The sequence below is a fragment of the Acomys minous genome (assembly GCF_964271855.1).
Source record: "Acomys minous genome assembly, chromosome: 12".
Taxonomy (NCBI): Eukaryota; Metazoa; Chordata; class Mammalia; order Rodentia; family Muridae; genus Acomys; species Acomys minous.
Window position 1 is genome coordinate 111,158,064 of NC_140493.1, and position 15,265 is coordinate 111,173,328.

Genomic DNA, 15,265 nt, shown 5'->3' on the forward strand with positions numbered 1-15,265 from the left:
TTTATGTCACCTCCATTTGCTGGAGCTTGCAGGCAGGCATCCTGGTCCCCTGTGCTCTTGGGCAGAGCTGGCCTGCTCAGCCTGGGCCGGGCAGCAGAGCTGTTGGAACTGCCGGGGCGTGTGCTCTCGTCCCTTGAGCCAGAGTTGTTGAAGGACCATGGGGGACAGAGACAGGTGGAGCCCATGCTGAGTCACAGTCCTCTGGCTTTGCTCAGTGTAGTTGCTTTTTCTCAGTACTGAGGAGGGAACCCAGGGACTCAACATTACAAAGAGAGAGAGAGAGAGAGAGAGAGAGAGAGAGAGAGAGAGAGGAGAGAGAGTGCGTGTGTGTGTGCGTGCGCGTGTACCTCAACTCCACAGGCCCCATAATTTTTTCTCCCCCCCCCCTTTTTTTTGAGACAGAGTTGCTCTGTGTACGTAGCCTTGGCTGTCCTGGACTCACTTTGTAGACCAGGCTGGCCTCGAACTTAAGTCAGCCAGAGACTAAGTTGGCAAGAGAGCACGGTGTTCCTCAGACATGGCTGCCTGAAGACTCGGGTCCCAAAACCCTCTTCCTTGGCTCTTCCCAGACACTGGCTCAGTCCTACTGGCTTTGCCAAGGTCACTTCTCCCTTTGTTCTTTTATCAGGGCCCCTGAGACAGTCTTAGATTGGCCTGGCTCCCCACATGTACGTGTATGTGTGACACATGTGTGCCTAGAAGCCAGAAGAGGGCACCAGATCCCCTAGAACTGGCTGCTTTGAGCCACCACACAGCCTTTCACAAGAGCAGCCAGCAAGTGTCCTTAACTGTAACTATTGAGTCATCACTCCAGGCTTTTTGTTTGTTTGTTTGTTTTGGTTTGGTTTGGTTTTGGTTTTTCCAGACAGAGTTTCTCTGTGTAGCCTTGGCTGTCCTGGACTCACTTTGTAGACCAGGCTGGCCTCGAACTCACAGCCATCCGCCTGCCTCTGCCTCCCGAGTGCTGGGATTAAAGGCGTGCGCCACCACGTCCAGCTTCTTTTTTTTTTTTTTTTTTTTTGGTTTTTCAAGACAGGGTTTCTCTGTGTAGCCTTGGCTGTCCTGGACTCGTTTTGTAGACCAGACTGGCCTCAAACTCACAGCGAACAACCTGCCTCTGCCTCCCAAATCCTGGGATTAAAGGCATGCGCCACAACTGCCTGGCTTTTTTTTTTTTTAAAGACTGGGTCTCATGTAGCTCAGATTGGCCTTGGCTGCAGAGTCAAGGATGACCCAAAGTTTCCCATCTTCTGCCTGCACCTGCCAATTACCCGGCTCGCGGGTGTGCTCCTGCGGGCATGTTTGTGCGGTGCTGGAGTCCAGGGCTCTGTACATGCTCAGCAAGCACTGTGCCAGTGCACTGCACGCCAGCCCAGGTTTCCCATGATTGACTTAGGGCTGCACAGCCGGGGCTAGCTGCTAGTTAGCTGGTCACCTGGGTTTTCCCTTCTTCAGGCCTCGGCCTGCTCTCTTACATGTGTATCCTCCAACGGAAGCCTGGCTTCAGGCCTTTGGAGTTCAGCCATATGAGGCTCTTCTGTCCCCTCAGACTGGCATCAGTACGATGACATCATCTGCATGAAGCCTGGAAAGTGGCAGCAAGCTAAGAACACCATCACGGATGGCATGAGAAAGGACCTGGTCAAAGGGAAGAAGCACGCGGCTGCGGTCATGCTGGACCGCATCTTCAGTGTGCTCCAGCCCTGGACCACCATCAACCTGCAGAGCTTCATGACCCAGTTCCAGCAGTTTTACTTTGTGGTCCGGAGGCCTATGATTCACGACGGCCAAGCAAGGCCATGGTCCAGTCTCCGATATGAGGAGAGAGAGGTACCCGCTCCCCACTGTGTGTGACTAGTAGCTCTGGATAGGTGTCCCTTGGCTTAGATGACGCCTGGACTGAGTGGGCCAAGGAAGATGGGGGACAGGAGAACCTCATGCCATCCCCTCCTCAGGGGGTTCCTCTGTCCTCTGCCCACCTCCAGCATTTGTCCTGAGCTCTCCCAGAAAGGGCAGGCTCTTCCTCACACTTTACCCACACCATCACGTGGCTGTCGTAGGTTACCACCTGCAGGGCTGGGGTCTGAGCATCTGTGTGCTTCAGCGGTGAAGCAGGCAAGAGGGAGGTCCTCCTTGGAGTGCTCCCTGCTCTGTTAGCAGCCTCTCAGTGTTTCCTGCTCGGCTCACACATCTTTCTCTCCTGGGTCCAGGTGGCGTTGAACCTGTGGGAGCACATGAAAAAGCAGATGAACCCACTCCTGGACGGACGGAGCGAGGCGTTGCTGCCTGCCGACTGCCCTGTGAAGAGTAAACTGAAGTTGGGCCTGACCATCCTTTTCATGGTGGAAACAGTTGACTTTGCTGTGCCTAAAGGGGATCTGCCCTCACTGTGTTACCTCCTTATCCCAAGTGCTGGCTCGCCAGAAGCCCTTCATAACGACCTGAGCCCTGTCCTCAGCAAGCCTCAGATGTAATTCCTGCTTATTTTTATTTGATGTGTAGGGGTGTCTCACCTCTGTATGTTTGTGCACCACATGCGCACCTGGTGCCCAAGATTGCCATAAGAAGGAGGTGGAAAGTGGGAACTAAGCCAAGTCCTCATCAAGATCCACAGTGCTTTATTTGTTTGTTTTTTTGTTTTTTGAGACAAGGTTTCTCTGTATAGCCTTGGCTGTCCTGGAACTCAGTGATCTGCCTGCCTCTGCCTCCTGAGTGCTGGGATTAAAGGCATGCGCCACCAATGCCTGGCTGCAACAATGCTCCTTTTTTTGTTTTTGTTTTTGTTTTTCGAGACATGGTTTCTCTGTGTAGCCTTGGCTGTCCTGGACTCACTTTGTAGACCAGGCTGGCTGTGAACTCACAGGGATCCACCTGCCTCTGCCTCCCAAGTGCTGGGATTAAAGGCGTGCGCCACCACCACCACCGCTGGGGACAAGGCTCTTATTCACCTTCTCTCCAGCCCTACTGTGTTTTTGCCTCACCGTGTGGCCAGGCAGCACAGACTCAGGAGATTTCTGCCCTCAGCTTGCTGAGTGCTGTGGAGCTGTGGAGCTGTGGAGCTGTGGAGAGTGCATGTCCCTCCCCCCAGGAGCTTGGCAGGCTGAGGTGGAGAATCCCGTGAACCTGCGAAGTTGAAGCCAGATAGGGCATTGCTCGGAAAGGAATACGCGGAGTACCAGACTAGCTTCGAGTGCTTCCACATGTGTCTCTCAGCTTCTGTGGAAGCCTCCGGGATGCGGCTCCTCAGCTCTGCATGGGCCACTTAGCTTAGACAGCATGTTTTCACTGCTGGGTCACAGCACGTTTGAAGGCAGCCTCCTGAGCCCAGTGGCCCTGCCTTGGGCTCTCACAGCATCCTTTGTGTCTGGTTTGACTAGGACGTCAGGCAGCCTTCCCTGAGCAGCTCTTCCTGGGCTTGTTGCTTCCCCAGCTGAGTAGTGGAAACCGAGATGACTTTAGCAGGATCTGCTCTGGGGATCAATTGAGGGGTGCTCTAGGAGTGGAGCTGGGGCACCCCGTCTTTCTTACTACAGAACCATCCCCTGCCGTGGAGCCTGTCCAGCCATGCAGTGATCACCGACCACTGGGCCGTCCTCCCCTCACTGGTTCTTCTGTTCCCTTCTAGATGGCGTGCGTACTTGACACAGCTGTGCCACAGGTGCATAAAGGAGGGGGTCGACAGTTGGCTGGAGACCTTGCCTGTCTTGCACTACTGCATGCAGCTGTCCACACCACCCAGGAAGGACTCTAAGAGCCAGCGTGAGGACATCTGGGCAGGCCTTGAAGGAATCGCCTTCTTACAGTTTCGGGAGAAAATGTCCACTAAGTGAGTTGAATGGCTGTGCACTGAGCCTGTTCCTGCCTCGGACGGAGGCCAGGAGAGACAACATCCTCTCTCTAGCATTCATGTGGAAAACATTATGAAGACAAATCTAAATGTCAACAGGCCAGAGAGAGCCACTTGTTGGTCCAGGGCTCTGTACATCTCCAGGCCAACAGCAGCACGTGTGTTTTGTGAGCTTTAAGAGTACCGATGCTAGCCTAGCATTGGAGGCAGAGGCAGGCGGATCACTGTGAGTTCAAGGCCAGCCTGGTCTACACAGCGAGTCCAAGACAGCCAGGGCTACACAGAGAAACCCTGTCTCAGAAAACAAAACAAAATGAAACAAAAAGAGTACTAGTGACAAGTGATTGGTTATTTATTGCTTACAACCTTTATTGCCACCAACTAGTATTTTGCCACTCAGCTATCAGGTCAGGATGATGCCAGCCTCCTGAAGGAAGCCCCAGATTTGCTGCAGCCTGTCCCCTGCTGTCATACCTTTAATCCCAGCACTCGGGAGGCAGAGGCAGGCTACACAGAGAAACCCTGTCTCGAAAAACCGAACCAAACCAAAAAACAAAACAAAACAAACCCCCCCCCCCCAAAATCAACCCAAATCTATACTCCGCCCCCCTCAGGTTTCTCTGTGTAGCCCTGACTGTTCTAGACTTACTTTTTAGACCAGACTGGCCTTGAACTCACAGTGATCCATCCGCCTCTGCCTCTGGAGTGCTCGGATCAAAGGTATGTGCCACCATGCCCGGCTCTCCCCCCATCTTTTACAAAATACCTTCATTGTTGCCAGCTGGTAAAAGAGCCGTCTTGCATTTGACATACAAGCATGCATATTTTCAGCCTCCAATTTCTAGAAGTTACTGAGTACAGGTTATTTGGTAGAATAGAGGTTAAGACCTCAGGTGACCTTGAATAAAACCGACTGTTAACTCCACTTAGCCTTGCAGCATCTTTCTCTTAAGTAGGCTATGATGTGCTCACTCCGTGTTAGACAAGCATTAGGGAGACCCGTGGGCAGGGTTGGGTGTAGCTCACGAGTGACACGTAGCCAGCGGGGAGTAGCCTTAGGGTCAGGCTGGGAGCAAGTCCTGTGTCCCGGCCATGATGCAACTAAGGGCAGGCCTGTGGAGGCCGCTGTCCTTCCCTTACTTTAGGAATAAGAGTGTTGTGCTGTGGGATGTGATGGTGAGCCCTGGCCTCTGGGTGGGTGGGGAGGGAGGTCTTGCAGTCTTGGGTAGACAGGAGGAAAGGGGTGGGGACCATGAGCACCTTACAGTGTGCGGTGACAGTGGCCGTCCAGTGGGCGTTGGGCAGGGCTCAGAGTCAAGACAGCTTCTGAAGCAGCTTGCTGCAGCCTGGCCACAGAAACAGGTGTGGGCTAGATGCTGGGCACCAAGATCTCAGCTTCTGTCAAATGAAGCCATACAAAGCTGGTGCTCCACCGAGGCCTGCCACTGAAGGAGAGAGCCCTTCATGGCGGTCCTGAGGGAACGGGCCAGCCATCAGCCTCCCCTTGGAATTCCACATGCGCCCTTGCTTTCGTTACATGCCTGCCTGATTGTGTTTTCCACGAAGCATTGCAAACTTATAATCAGACCCTCCTGGTTTGTCTTACTCTGTGTCAGTCCTGACTGCTGCAGTCTCACACCGCGCCTCGTGCTGTCTTTCCTTAGGAGCCAGGCTCTCGAGTTCACGCAGCGCAGCTTGGATCTGATGCACGTGGATGAATACCTCTTCCGTTCCTGGTTCAGCCTGGTGTCTCTAGAAAGCTTAACTTCCTACTTGGAAAACTCCACAGAGTATCTGAGTCACGCACCCACTCGGGTCCTGGACTGTTTCCAAGGAGTTTCATATCGGCTGCAAGGGCTGGGCAAGATCTCCTACCAAAACAAAAAGGTGTGTTGTGGGAGCAGACCGGCAAGTGCTGGCTCGGCAAGAATAGGCTAGCTGCTACAGGGCGGGGAGCTGTCAGTGGTCAGTGGCACAGGGCTGGGAGTGGTCAATGGTCAGTGGCACAGGGCTGGGAGTGGTCAGTGGTCAGTGGCACAGGGCTGGGAGTGGTCAGTGGTCAGTGGCACAGGGCTGGGAGTGGTCAATGGTCAGTGGCACAGGGCTGGGAGCGGTCAATGGTCAGTGGCACAGGGCTGGGAGTGGTCAGTGGCACAGGGCTGGGAGTGGTCAATGGTCAGTGGCACAGGGCTGGGAGCGGTCAGTGGTCAGTGGCACAGGGCTGGGAGTGGTCAATGGTCAGTGGCACAGGGCTGGGAGTGGTCAATGGTCAGTGGCATAGGGCTGGGAGCGGTCAGTGGTCAGTGGCACAGGGCTGGGAGCGGTCAGTGGTCAGTGGCACAGGGCTGGGAGTGGTCAATGGTCAGTGGCACAGGGCTGGGAGCGGTCAGTGGTCAGTGGCACAGGGCTGGGAGTGGTCAATGGTCAGTGGCATAGGGCTGGGAGCGGTCAGTGGTCAGTGGCACAGGGCTGGGAGTGGTCAGTGGCACAGGGCTGGGAGTGGTCAATGGTCAGTGGCACAGGGCTGGGAGCGGTCAGTGGTCAGTGGCACAGGGCTGGGAGCACTCAGAGTGGTCAGTGGCACAGGGCTGGGAGCACTCAGAGTGGTCAGTGGCACAGGGCTGGGAGCACTCAGAGTGGTCAGTGGCACAGGGCTGGGAGCACTCAGAGTGGTCAGTGGCACAGGGCTGGGAGCACTCAGAGTGGTCAGTGGCACAGGGCTGGGAGCACTCAGAGTGGTCAGTGGCACAGGGCTGGGAGCACTCAGTGGTCAGTGGCACAGGGCTGGGAGCACTCAGTGGTCAGTGGCACAGGGCTGGGAGCACTCAGAGTGGTCAGTGGCACAGGGCTGGGAGCACTCAGAGTGGTCAGTGGCACAGGGCTGGGAGTGCGCGCACGCACACACGCTCGCGCGCGCGCGCGCGCGCACACACACACACACACACACACACACACACACACGGGCATGTTCAGAGGTCTTCTCCTGGCGTAGTCCCTGCAAACACAGTCATGTCATGACCGCTCCTTCCCTTCTCTTCACTGTCTTAGGATGTTGAAAGCGTCTTTAAAATGCTGATGCACCTTGTGGAAATTTATCAGGACACGTAAGTAGGCAGGCCAAGGGCGGCCTTGTCTTCCACACGGCTATTAGTTGCTCCAGCTTTGGCTGTTGAAATTTTAGCTCCTGCAGCCCTTGCTCCGCGCCCCTTCGCTGTACTTAAATATATCCGAGTCCTTGTTTTCACTAGAGGGCAAGTCAGGTTACAAAAGTCAAACTTGGGGCTGGAGAGATGGCTCAGCAGTTAAGAGCACTGCCTGCTCTTCCAGAGGACCCTGGCTCAATTCCCAGCACCCACATGGCAGCTCAAAACTGTATGTAACTCCTGTTACAGGGCATCTGACACCCTCACACAGACATGCATGCAGTCAAAACACCAATGTGTATAACACAAAAATAAATTTAAAAAGAAAAAGAAAACTCCCGCTGCTGTGATGAGAGTTGACAAAAGCAGCGGCAGGAAAGGTGTGTCCTCACGCACGCACGGGTAGAGGGGTGCGGGCCACTCTGGCGGGGAGGTCCTGTCAGCAGAGGCGTGAAGCAGGGCTCGCCTTGCATTGAAATCGGGAACGGGAGATGAGTGCTGGCACTCAGCTCTTCTCTGCTGTTTCTTCGGTCTGGAGACTTTGGGTCCTCGACACTGCAGCGTGTACAATTGACTGCTGAGCCCTCGTTCCAGACTCTGCCCATCTCCAGGCAGTGAAGTCCCTGCTCCCTCCATGCATAAACACAGTAACAGGAGCCTGTGCTTTTAGGACCAGGAGACACCCCACACATAGGACCTGCTCCTTTTAACTTTCGCCTCCCTATTTCACTGATTTCTCTGCTCTCTCCTGGCAGGATCTTCGGGGACAGCCTGTTACCGACCTGCCTGACTGAGTGTCTGACCATCCATGAAACTGTGTGCAAAATCACAGCTAACGTAAAACTCTATGAGATTCCTGCCCTGTCTGCCGAGCTTGTCTGCAAAATGCTTAAGATCAAACCTCCAGGAGTAAGTGTAGGAGGAGAGGGGCTTCTGACAGCTTCATTTTGGGGGAATATATATATATATAGTTCCCCCTCCCCGCCCACACACACAGGGTTTCTGTGTAGCCCTGGCTTTCCTGACCTTGCTTTGTAGACCAGGCTGACCTTGAACTCAGAGCCATCAACCTGTCTGCCTCCCCAGTGCTGGGATTAAAGGTGTGCATCACTGTGCCCAACATAAATGTATATTTTTTCTTTTTAAGATTTATTATTTATGCAGTATTCTGCTTGCTTGTATGCCTGCATGCCAGAAGAGAGCACCAGATCATATTATGGATAGTTATGAGCCACCATGCGGTTGCTGGGAATTGAACTCAGGACCTTTGGAAGAGCAGCCAGTGCTGTTAACCGCTGAGCCATCTTTCCAGCTCTTTTTATTGTTCTTCGAGATAGGGTTTTTCTGTGTAACCTTGGCTGTCCAGGGCTTGCTTAGTAGACCACGCTGACCTCAAACTCACAAGTGATCTGCCTGCCTCTGCCTCCCAGAGTGCTGGGATTATAGGTGTGTGCCACCACACCCAGCTAGTTTTTTTTTCAACTATGTATATGGTGGATATGTGTATGTAAGAGAGACAGAGACCACACCATGGCATGGGTGTGGAAGCCAGGACAGCTTTTACAGGGTCACTTCCACCATGTGGGTCTCGGGAGCAAACGCAGGTCATTAGGATGGATGGGACTGTAGATTCTGTAATCCCTCTCTCATGTGTCCTCAGGGTACCGAAGAGGGGACGGCTACACCAGCCAATGAAGACTTGGTGACAAACATCTTCCAGGAGACCCTGAGCACCACAAGAATGTGGCTGCGCAACATGTTTAAAAACAGCATGTTCTGTACCAGCCTGAACACTATCCGGCTTACCTACTCTGATGAGATGGCGGTAAGCATTTCTGGGAGCTATGAAACTGCCTAAGGCACATGGGTGTGGACCTAAGGGGCTGGGAACCCTCACTACTGCCCCAAGACCTGTGACCATGGGCCCCTCAACCCTTGGCTGGGCCCGTGAGGTGATGGGGCAACGGCGGTGTGAGGAACGCTGCCTGAAGCTGGGGACGTGGGCAGTGATAGCTGGACGGGTACTGGGAAAGGAAGCTCTGTCGTGCTGTGCCCACAGCGAACATGACAGCCACCAGGATGAGAGGCTCATCCTGAGGTGGCAAAAGAAAAGAAAAACCCCTGCACAGAGCCTGGGGTTTGGATTTTGGTTTGGTCTTCAGTCCTGACACCTGTGTTCCTCATTGTGTAAGATTTGACCAAGGACAGAAGTGAGGGAGAGCTGGGTAGGCCTCCGGGCCATCTCTGCAGCATTTCTGTGAGGCTATGGGTGTCCGTCTTTTGAAAAGACCCCGAAGGCGCTCTAATCCTGTACCAGTGCGTAAGTGGAGTGAGATAATGTTGTGTACTTGAAGTGTAGTTTCGTTTTTTGTTTTTTTGAGACAGGCTTTCTCTGTGTAGCCTTGGTTGTCCACCTGCCTCTGCCTCCTGAGTGCTGGGACTCAGATTGTGGCATTCACATGCGCAATCTTTTTTTTTTTTCTTTTTCTTTTTCTTCGAGACAGGGTTTCTCTGTGTAGCCTTGGCTGTCCTGGGCTTGCTTTGTAGACCAGGCTGGCCTCGAACTCACAGGGAAGCCTGCCTCTGCCTCCCTAAAGGCACGCACCACCACGCCCGGCACACAGCTCTGCACAGGTCGACTTGACCATCAGCAGGCTGAGGGGCAGCAGCACCCTGAGATGTTTGGTCAGGAAGTGCGAAGGTGTGTGTGGTTAAGCACAGGAGACCTACAGTGCAATTTCATGTGGTTCAGTGTAGTGCGCGTTTTCCAAGGAAGTTTTAATCATGGGATCCTGGAAGGTGAATCAAGAGATGGTGCTAACATGATCGCCTAAGTGTCTCACAACCATCAACATTATTAATGGAGGAAAGGACTTGATAGAAAAGACATGACCACCCACAGGCATGGCTAGTTAGGTCCTGACTGGGCTGTGGAGCAGCACAGCACAACACAGGACAGCTCAGCTCACACAGCACACACACACAGATCACATACACAGTTCACCCACACAGCTCACCCACACAGCTCACCCACACAGCTCACCCACACAGCTCACACACACAGCTCACACATACAGCTCACACATACAGCTCACACACACAGCTCACACATACAGCTCACACACACAGCTCACACATACAGCTCACACACACAGCTCACACACACAACACACCCACACAGCTCACCCACACAGCTCACACACACAGCTCACACATACAGCTCACACACACAGCTCACACACACAACACACCCACACAGCTCACACATACAGCTCACACACACAACACACCCACACAGCTCACCCACACAGCTCACCCACACAGCTCACCCACACAGCTCACCCACACAGCTCACCCACACAGCTCACACACACAGCTCACACATACAGCTCACACACACAGCTCACACACACAACACACCCACACAGCTCACACACACAGTTCACCCACACAGCTCACACACACAGTTCACCCACACAGCTCACACACACAGCTCACACACACCGCTCACACACACCGCTCACACACACCGCTCACACACCGCTCACACACACTGCTCACACACACTGCTCACACACACAGCTCACACACACAGCTCACACACACAGCTCACACATACAGCTCACACACACAACACACCCACACAGCTCACCCACACAGCTCACCCACACAGCTCACCCACATAGCTCACACACACAGCTCACACACACAGCTCACACACACAGTTCACCCACACAGTTCACCCACACAGCTCACCCACACAGTTCACACACACAGCTCACACACACAGCTCACACACACAGCTCACACACACAGTTCACCCACACAGCTCACACACACTGTTCACCCACACAGTTCACCCACACAGCTCACACACACTGTTCACCCACACAGTTCACCCACACAGCTCACACACACAGCTCACACACACAGCTCACACACACAGCTCACACACACAGCTCACCCACACAGCTCACCCACACAGTTCACCCACACCGCTCACACACACAGCTCACACACTCAGCTCACTCACGCCGCTCACCCACACAGCTCACCCACACAGCTCACACACACAGCTCACACACACAGCTCACCCACACAGCTCACCCACACAGCTCACACACACAGCTCACACACACAGCTCACCCACACAGCTCACCCACACAGCTCACACACACAGCTCACCCACACAGCTCATACAGTTCACACACAGAACACACACAACTCACACACAGAACATACAGTTCACACAGGTCACACACAGCATACACAGCTCACACAGCACACACATACAGCTCAACATACACAACACACACACAGCTCACACTCGCAGCTCATATAGTTCACACACAGAACACACACAACTCACACACAGGTCACACAGTTCACACACAGCATACACAGCTCACACAGCTCACACAGAGCTCACAAAGCTCACACAGCTCAGAATGGCTCTCCATGCTTACTTACCCTTCCGGTGAGATGAGTGCACGTTAGGGAGGAGAGGCCGCCTAGCAGGCACACCGGAGTAGGTGTTGTAATGTCCACACCTCACCCCCAAGTGGTAGACATAAAGAGTACCACTATGTGCCAAAATAAAACCCCAGGCTTGGGCTGGAGAGACGGCTCAGAGGTTAAGAGCACTGTTCGGTTTTCCAAAGGTCCTGAGTTCAATTCTCAGCAACCACCTGGCGCCTCACAGCCATCTGTAATGAGATCTGGTGCCCTCTTCTGGCCTGCAGGCAAAGCACTGTATATGTAATTAATAAATAAATATTTTTAAAAATAAAATAAAACAAAACCCCAGGCTTCAGTGGCAGGAAGTGAGTCTGCCCTTCACGCTATCATGCCTGTTTGAAACTTTTCAGGATACGGATTAGGGGGAGACCCTTTCCAAACAGAGAGCAGCCCGTCACACACCGGGAGGCTGCTGGTGGCACTGCATGTGTCGTAGTGACAGTGTAGAGCAGAAAGCCCTGTGGTTCTGCAAGTCTGTGCTCTGGCGCTTCGTGCTGCCATGCTAGTATGAGCCTTCCTCTCCTCGTGATGGGGTCTTCCTATGGTGTCCAGGTCAGCCTCAAACTCCTGGACTTCAACAATCTTCCTGCTTAGTCTCCCAAATACCTAGGAGCCCAGACCAGCAACCCTGCACTGGCCGTCAGTCCGACTTTCTTTTCCACCCCGTGCCTGTCACTTTCTGATTCTGCAGGTATGGCGACGGCTGGTAGAAATCGATTTCCCAGAGAAACACAGCTGGAAGGCGACACTGCTGGGAGACATGGAAGGGAGGCTCAAGCAGGTACCCGGGGCTGGGGCATGCTTTGTGGGGGATGAAAGAACAGAGAGGAGACCAGCCGCCTCACACCCATGTGAGTGTCAGAGCTGATGGTGGTAAGGCAGGGGGTCAGCCGTGACTTTGGACATGTGTTTCTGATTTGGCAACTGTCTTTTGACCTCAGAAGAATGTCAAAGCTTTTGTGTGAAGACCAGGGACAGAGTTGTCATGATGGGGACCCTAGTCATATATGGGGAAATCTTACATGCAGCAACAATGGAAACATACACACACACATTTGCTGTTCAGTGTGACTGAAGGCTGGAGGCATGCAAAATCAGTGGTTTTTTTATTTTTTGGTTTTTCGAGACAAGGTTTCTCTGTGTAGTCCTGGCCGTCCCGGACTCACTTTGTAGACCGGGCTGGCCTCGAACTCACAGAGATCTCCCTCCTGCTGCATCCAAGTGTAGTTTTTACATGATGTGTTTCATCCAAAACTGTCAAGTAGACCTTAGGAAAACACAAATAGAGGAAAACGGCTTATTTCTTAAAATCTACCAGTTTTCACAAGCCCCAGTGCTGGCAGTTTTGTTGTTTGTTTGTTTTTGTGCAGACGGGACAAAAGGCATTTTAAATTGTAGATTTTTGAGACGGCCTCTCTCTATCCCAGCAATTCCTCCTGCTATGGCCTCTCAAGCCTGGGACACAGGGAGGAAGCCACCATGCCTAGCTACAGATGGTGGGGTCATTGCGGACATGCTTAGCGTGTGTGCAGAGAACCTCAAATCATGGCAGGGGAAGACACCTGCTGCTTCCCTGGTGTGCATTAGTGAGGCACCCACTAACCACACCTCCCCCTGAGGCACCCACTGACCACACCTCCCCCTGAGGCGCCCACTGACCATGCCTCCCCCGGAGGCACCCACTGACCATGCCTCCCCCTGAGGCACCCACTGACCATGCCTCCCCCCTGAGGCACCCACTGACCACACCTCCCCCTGAGGCACCCACAGACCATGCCTCCCCCCTGAGGCACCCACTGACCATGCCTCCCCCCTGAGGCACCCACTGACCATGCCTCCCCCCTGAGGCACCCACTGACCATGCCTCCCTCCTGAGGCACCCACTGACCATGCCTCCCCCTGAGGCACCCACTGACCATGCCTCCCCCCTGAGGCACCCACTGACCACACCTCCCCCTGAGGCACCCACTGACCATGCCTCCCCCTGAGGCACCCACTGACCATGCCTCCCCCCTGAGGCACCCACTGACCATGCCCCCCCCTGAGGCACCCACTGACCATGCCTGCCCCCCCCAGGCACCCACTGACCATGCCTCCCCCCTGAGGCACCCACTGACCATGCCTCCCCCCTGAGGCACCCACTGACCATGCCTCCCCCCTGAGGCACCCACTGACCATGCCTCCCCCTGAGGCACCCACTGACCATGCCTCCCCCCTGAGGCACCCCACTGACCATGCCTCCCCCCTGAGGCACCCACTGACCATGCCTCCCCCCTGAGGCACCCACTGACCATGCCTCCCCCTGAGGCACCCACTGACCATGCCTGCCCCCCCAGGCACCCACTGACCATGCCTCCCCCCTGAGGCACCCACTGACCATGCCTCTCCCTGAGGCACCCACTGACCATGCCTGCCCCCCAGGCACCCACTGACCATGCCTCCCCCCTGAGGCACCCACTGACCATGCCTCCCCCCTGAGGCACCCACTGACCATGCCTCCCCCCTGAGGCACCCACTGACCATGCCTCCCCCCTGAGGCACCCACTGACCATGCCTCCCCCCTGAGGCACCCACTGACCATGCCTCCCCCTGAGGCACCCACTGACCATGCCTCCCCCCTGAGGCACCCCACTGACCATGCCTCCCCCCTGAGGCACCCCACTGACCATGCCTCCCCCCTGAGGCACCCCACTGACCATGCCTCCCCCCTGAGGCACCCCACTGACCATGCCTGCCCCCTGAGGCACCCCACTGACCATGCCTCCCCCCCCCCCCGAGACACCCACTGACCGTGCCTCCCCCCTGAGGCACCCCACTGACTATGCTGCCCCCCTGAGGCACCCACTGACCATGCCTCCCCCCCCCCGAGGCACCCCACTGACCATGCCTCCCTCCTGAGGCACCCCACTGACCATGCCTCCCCCCTGAGGTGCCCACTGACCATGCCCCCCCCTGAGGCGCCCACTGACCATGCCTCCCCCCGAGGCGCCCACTGACCACACCTCCCCCTGAGGCACCCACAGACCACGCCTCCCCCTGAGGCATCCACAGACCATGCCTCCCCCTGAGGCACCCACCGACCATGCCCCCCCTGAGGCACCCACTGACCATGCCCCCCTGAGGCACCCACTGACCATGCCCCCCCCTGAGGCACCCCACTGACCATGCCTCCCCCCCGAGGCACCCACTGACCACGCCTCCCCCCCCCGAGGCACCCACTGACCGTGCCTCCCCCCTGAGGCACCCCACTGACCATGCCTCCCCCCTGAGGCACCCACTGACCATGCCTGCCCCCTGAGGCACCCCACTGACCATGCCTCCCCCCTGAGGCACCCACTGACCGTGCCTCCCCCGAGGCACCCACTGACCGTGCCTCCCCCCTGAGGCACCCCACTGACCGTGCCTCCCCCCTGAGGCACCCCACTGACCATGCTGCCCCCCCTTGTCTGCAGGAGCGCCCTCGTTTGCAGATCTCCTTCTTCTGCAGCAGTCAGTGGCAAGATGGCGGAGTCCATGACAGCGTGTCCAGGAGCTTTGAGAAGTGTGTCATCGAAGCCGTGAACTCGGCCTGCCAGGTCACTAGCCGTTCCTGCATGGGTTCACAGGGGTTTTCTGATACGACCTGCCAAAGCCTGCTTGTTCTGTGACCCTACAGGGTTGTGTCATCCCTATTTGTGTCCAGAGCCATAGGCTGAGATCCAGCATTATCACCCAACTCCTTAAGAAACAGCATTGGAGCAGGGCGTGGTGGCACATG

At 55.3% G+C, this 15,265-nt stretch overlaps 2 protein-coding genes across 4 annotated transcripts in view; both read left to right on the forward strand.

Annotated features, from left to right (window-relative positions):
- Window positions 1-15,265, forward strand: part of RNF213 (ring finger protein 213) — a 95,240-nt gene that overhangs the window by 16,767 nt on the left and 63,208 nt on the right. For all 3 annotated transcript variants that reach the window (XM_084751161.1, XM_084751160.1, XM_084751162.1), the window contains 9 exons: window positions 1,550-1,830; window positions 2,211-2,470; window positions 3,626-3,826; window positions 5,512-5,734; window positions 6,896-6,951; window positions 7,746-7,899; window positions 8,651-8,815; window positions 12,200-12,289; window positions 14,961-15,083. In XM_084751161.1, the coding sequence (XP_084607287.1) occupies window positions 1,550-1,830; window positions 2,211-2,470; window positions 3,626-3,826; window positions 5,512-5,734; window positions 6,896-6,951; window positions 7,746-7,899; window positions 8,651-8,815; window positions 12,200-12,289; window positions 14,961-15,083 (1,553 nt within the window). The remainder of the gene's footprint in view (window positions 1-1,549; window positions 1,831-2,210; window positions 2,471-3,625; window positions 3,827-5,511; window positions 5,735-6,895; window positions 6,952-7,745; window positions 7,900-8,650; window positions 8,816-12,199; window positions 12,290-14,960; window positions 15,084-15,265) is intronic.
- On the forward strand, window positions 8,910-12,183 carry LOC311579744 (uncharacterized protein; the record flags this gene model as incomplete). The annotated part of the gene is made up of 3 exons (XM_084750568.1): window positions 8,910-8,961; window positions 9,930-11,235; window positions 11,356-12,183. 3 exons carry the CDS (start codon window positions 8,910-8,912, stop codon window positions 11,474-11,476), a joined length of 1,479 nt encoding a protein of 492 aa, XP_084606694.1. The 3' UTR covers window positions 11,477-12,183.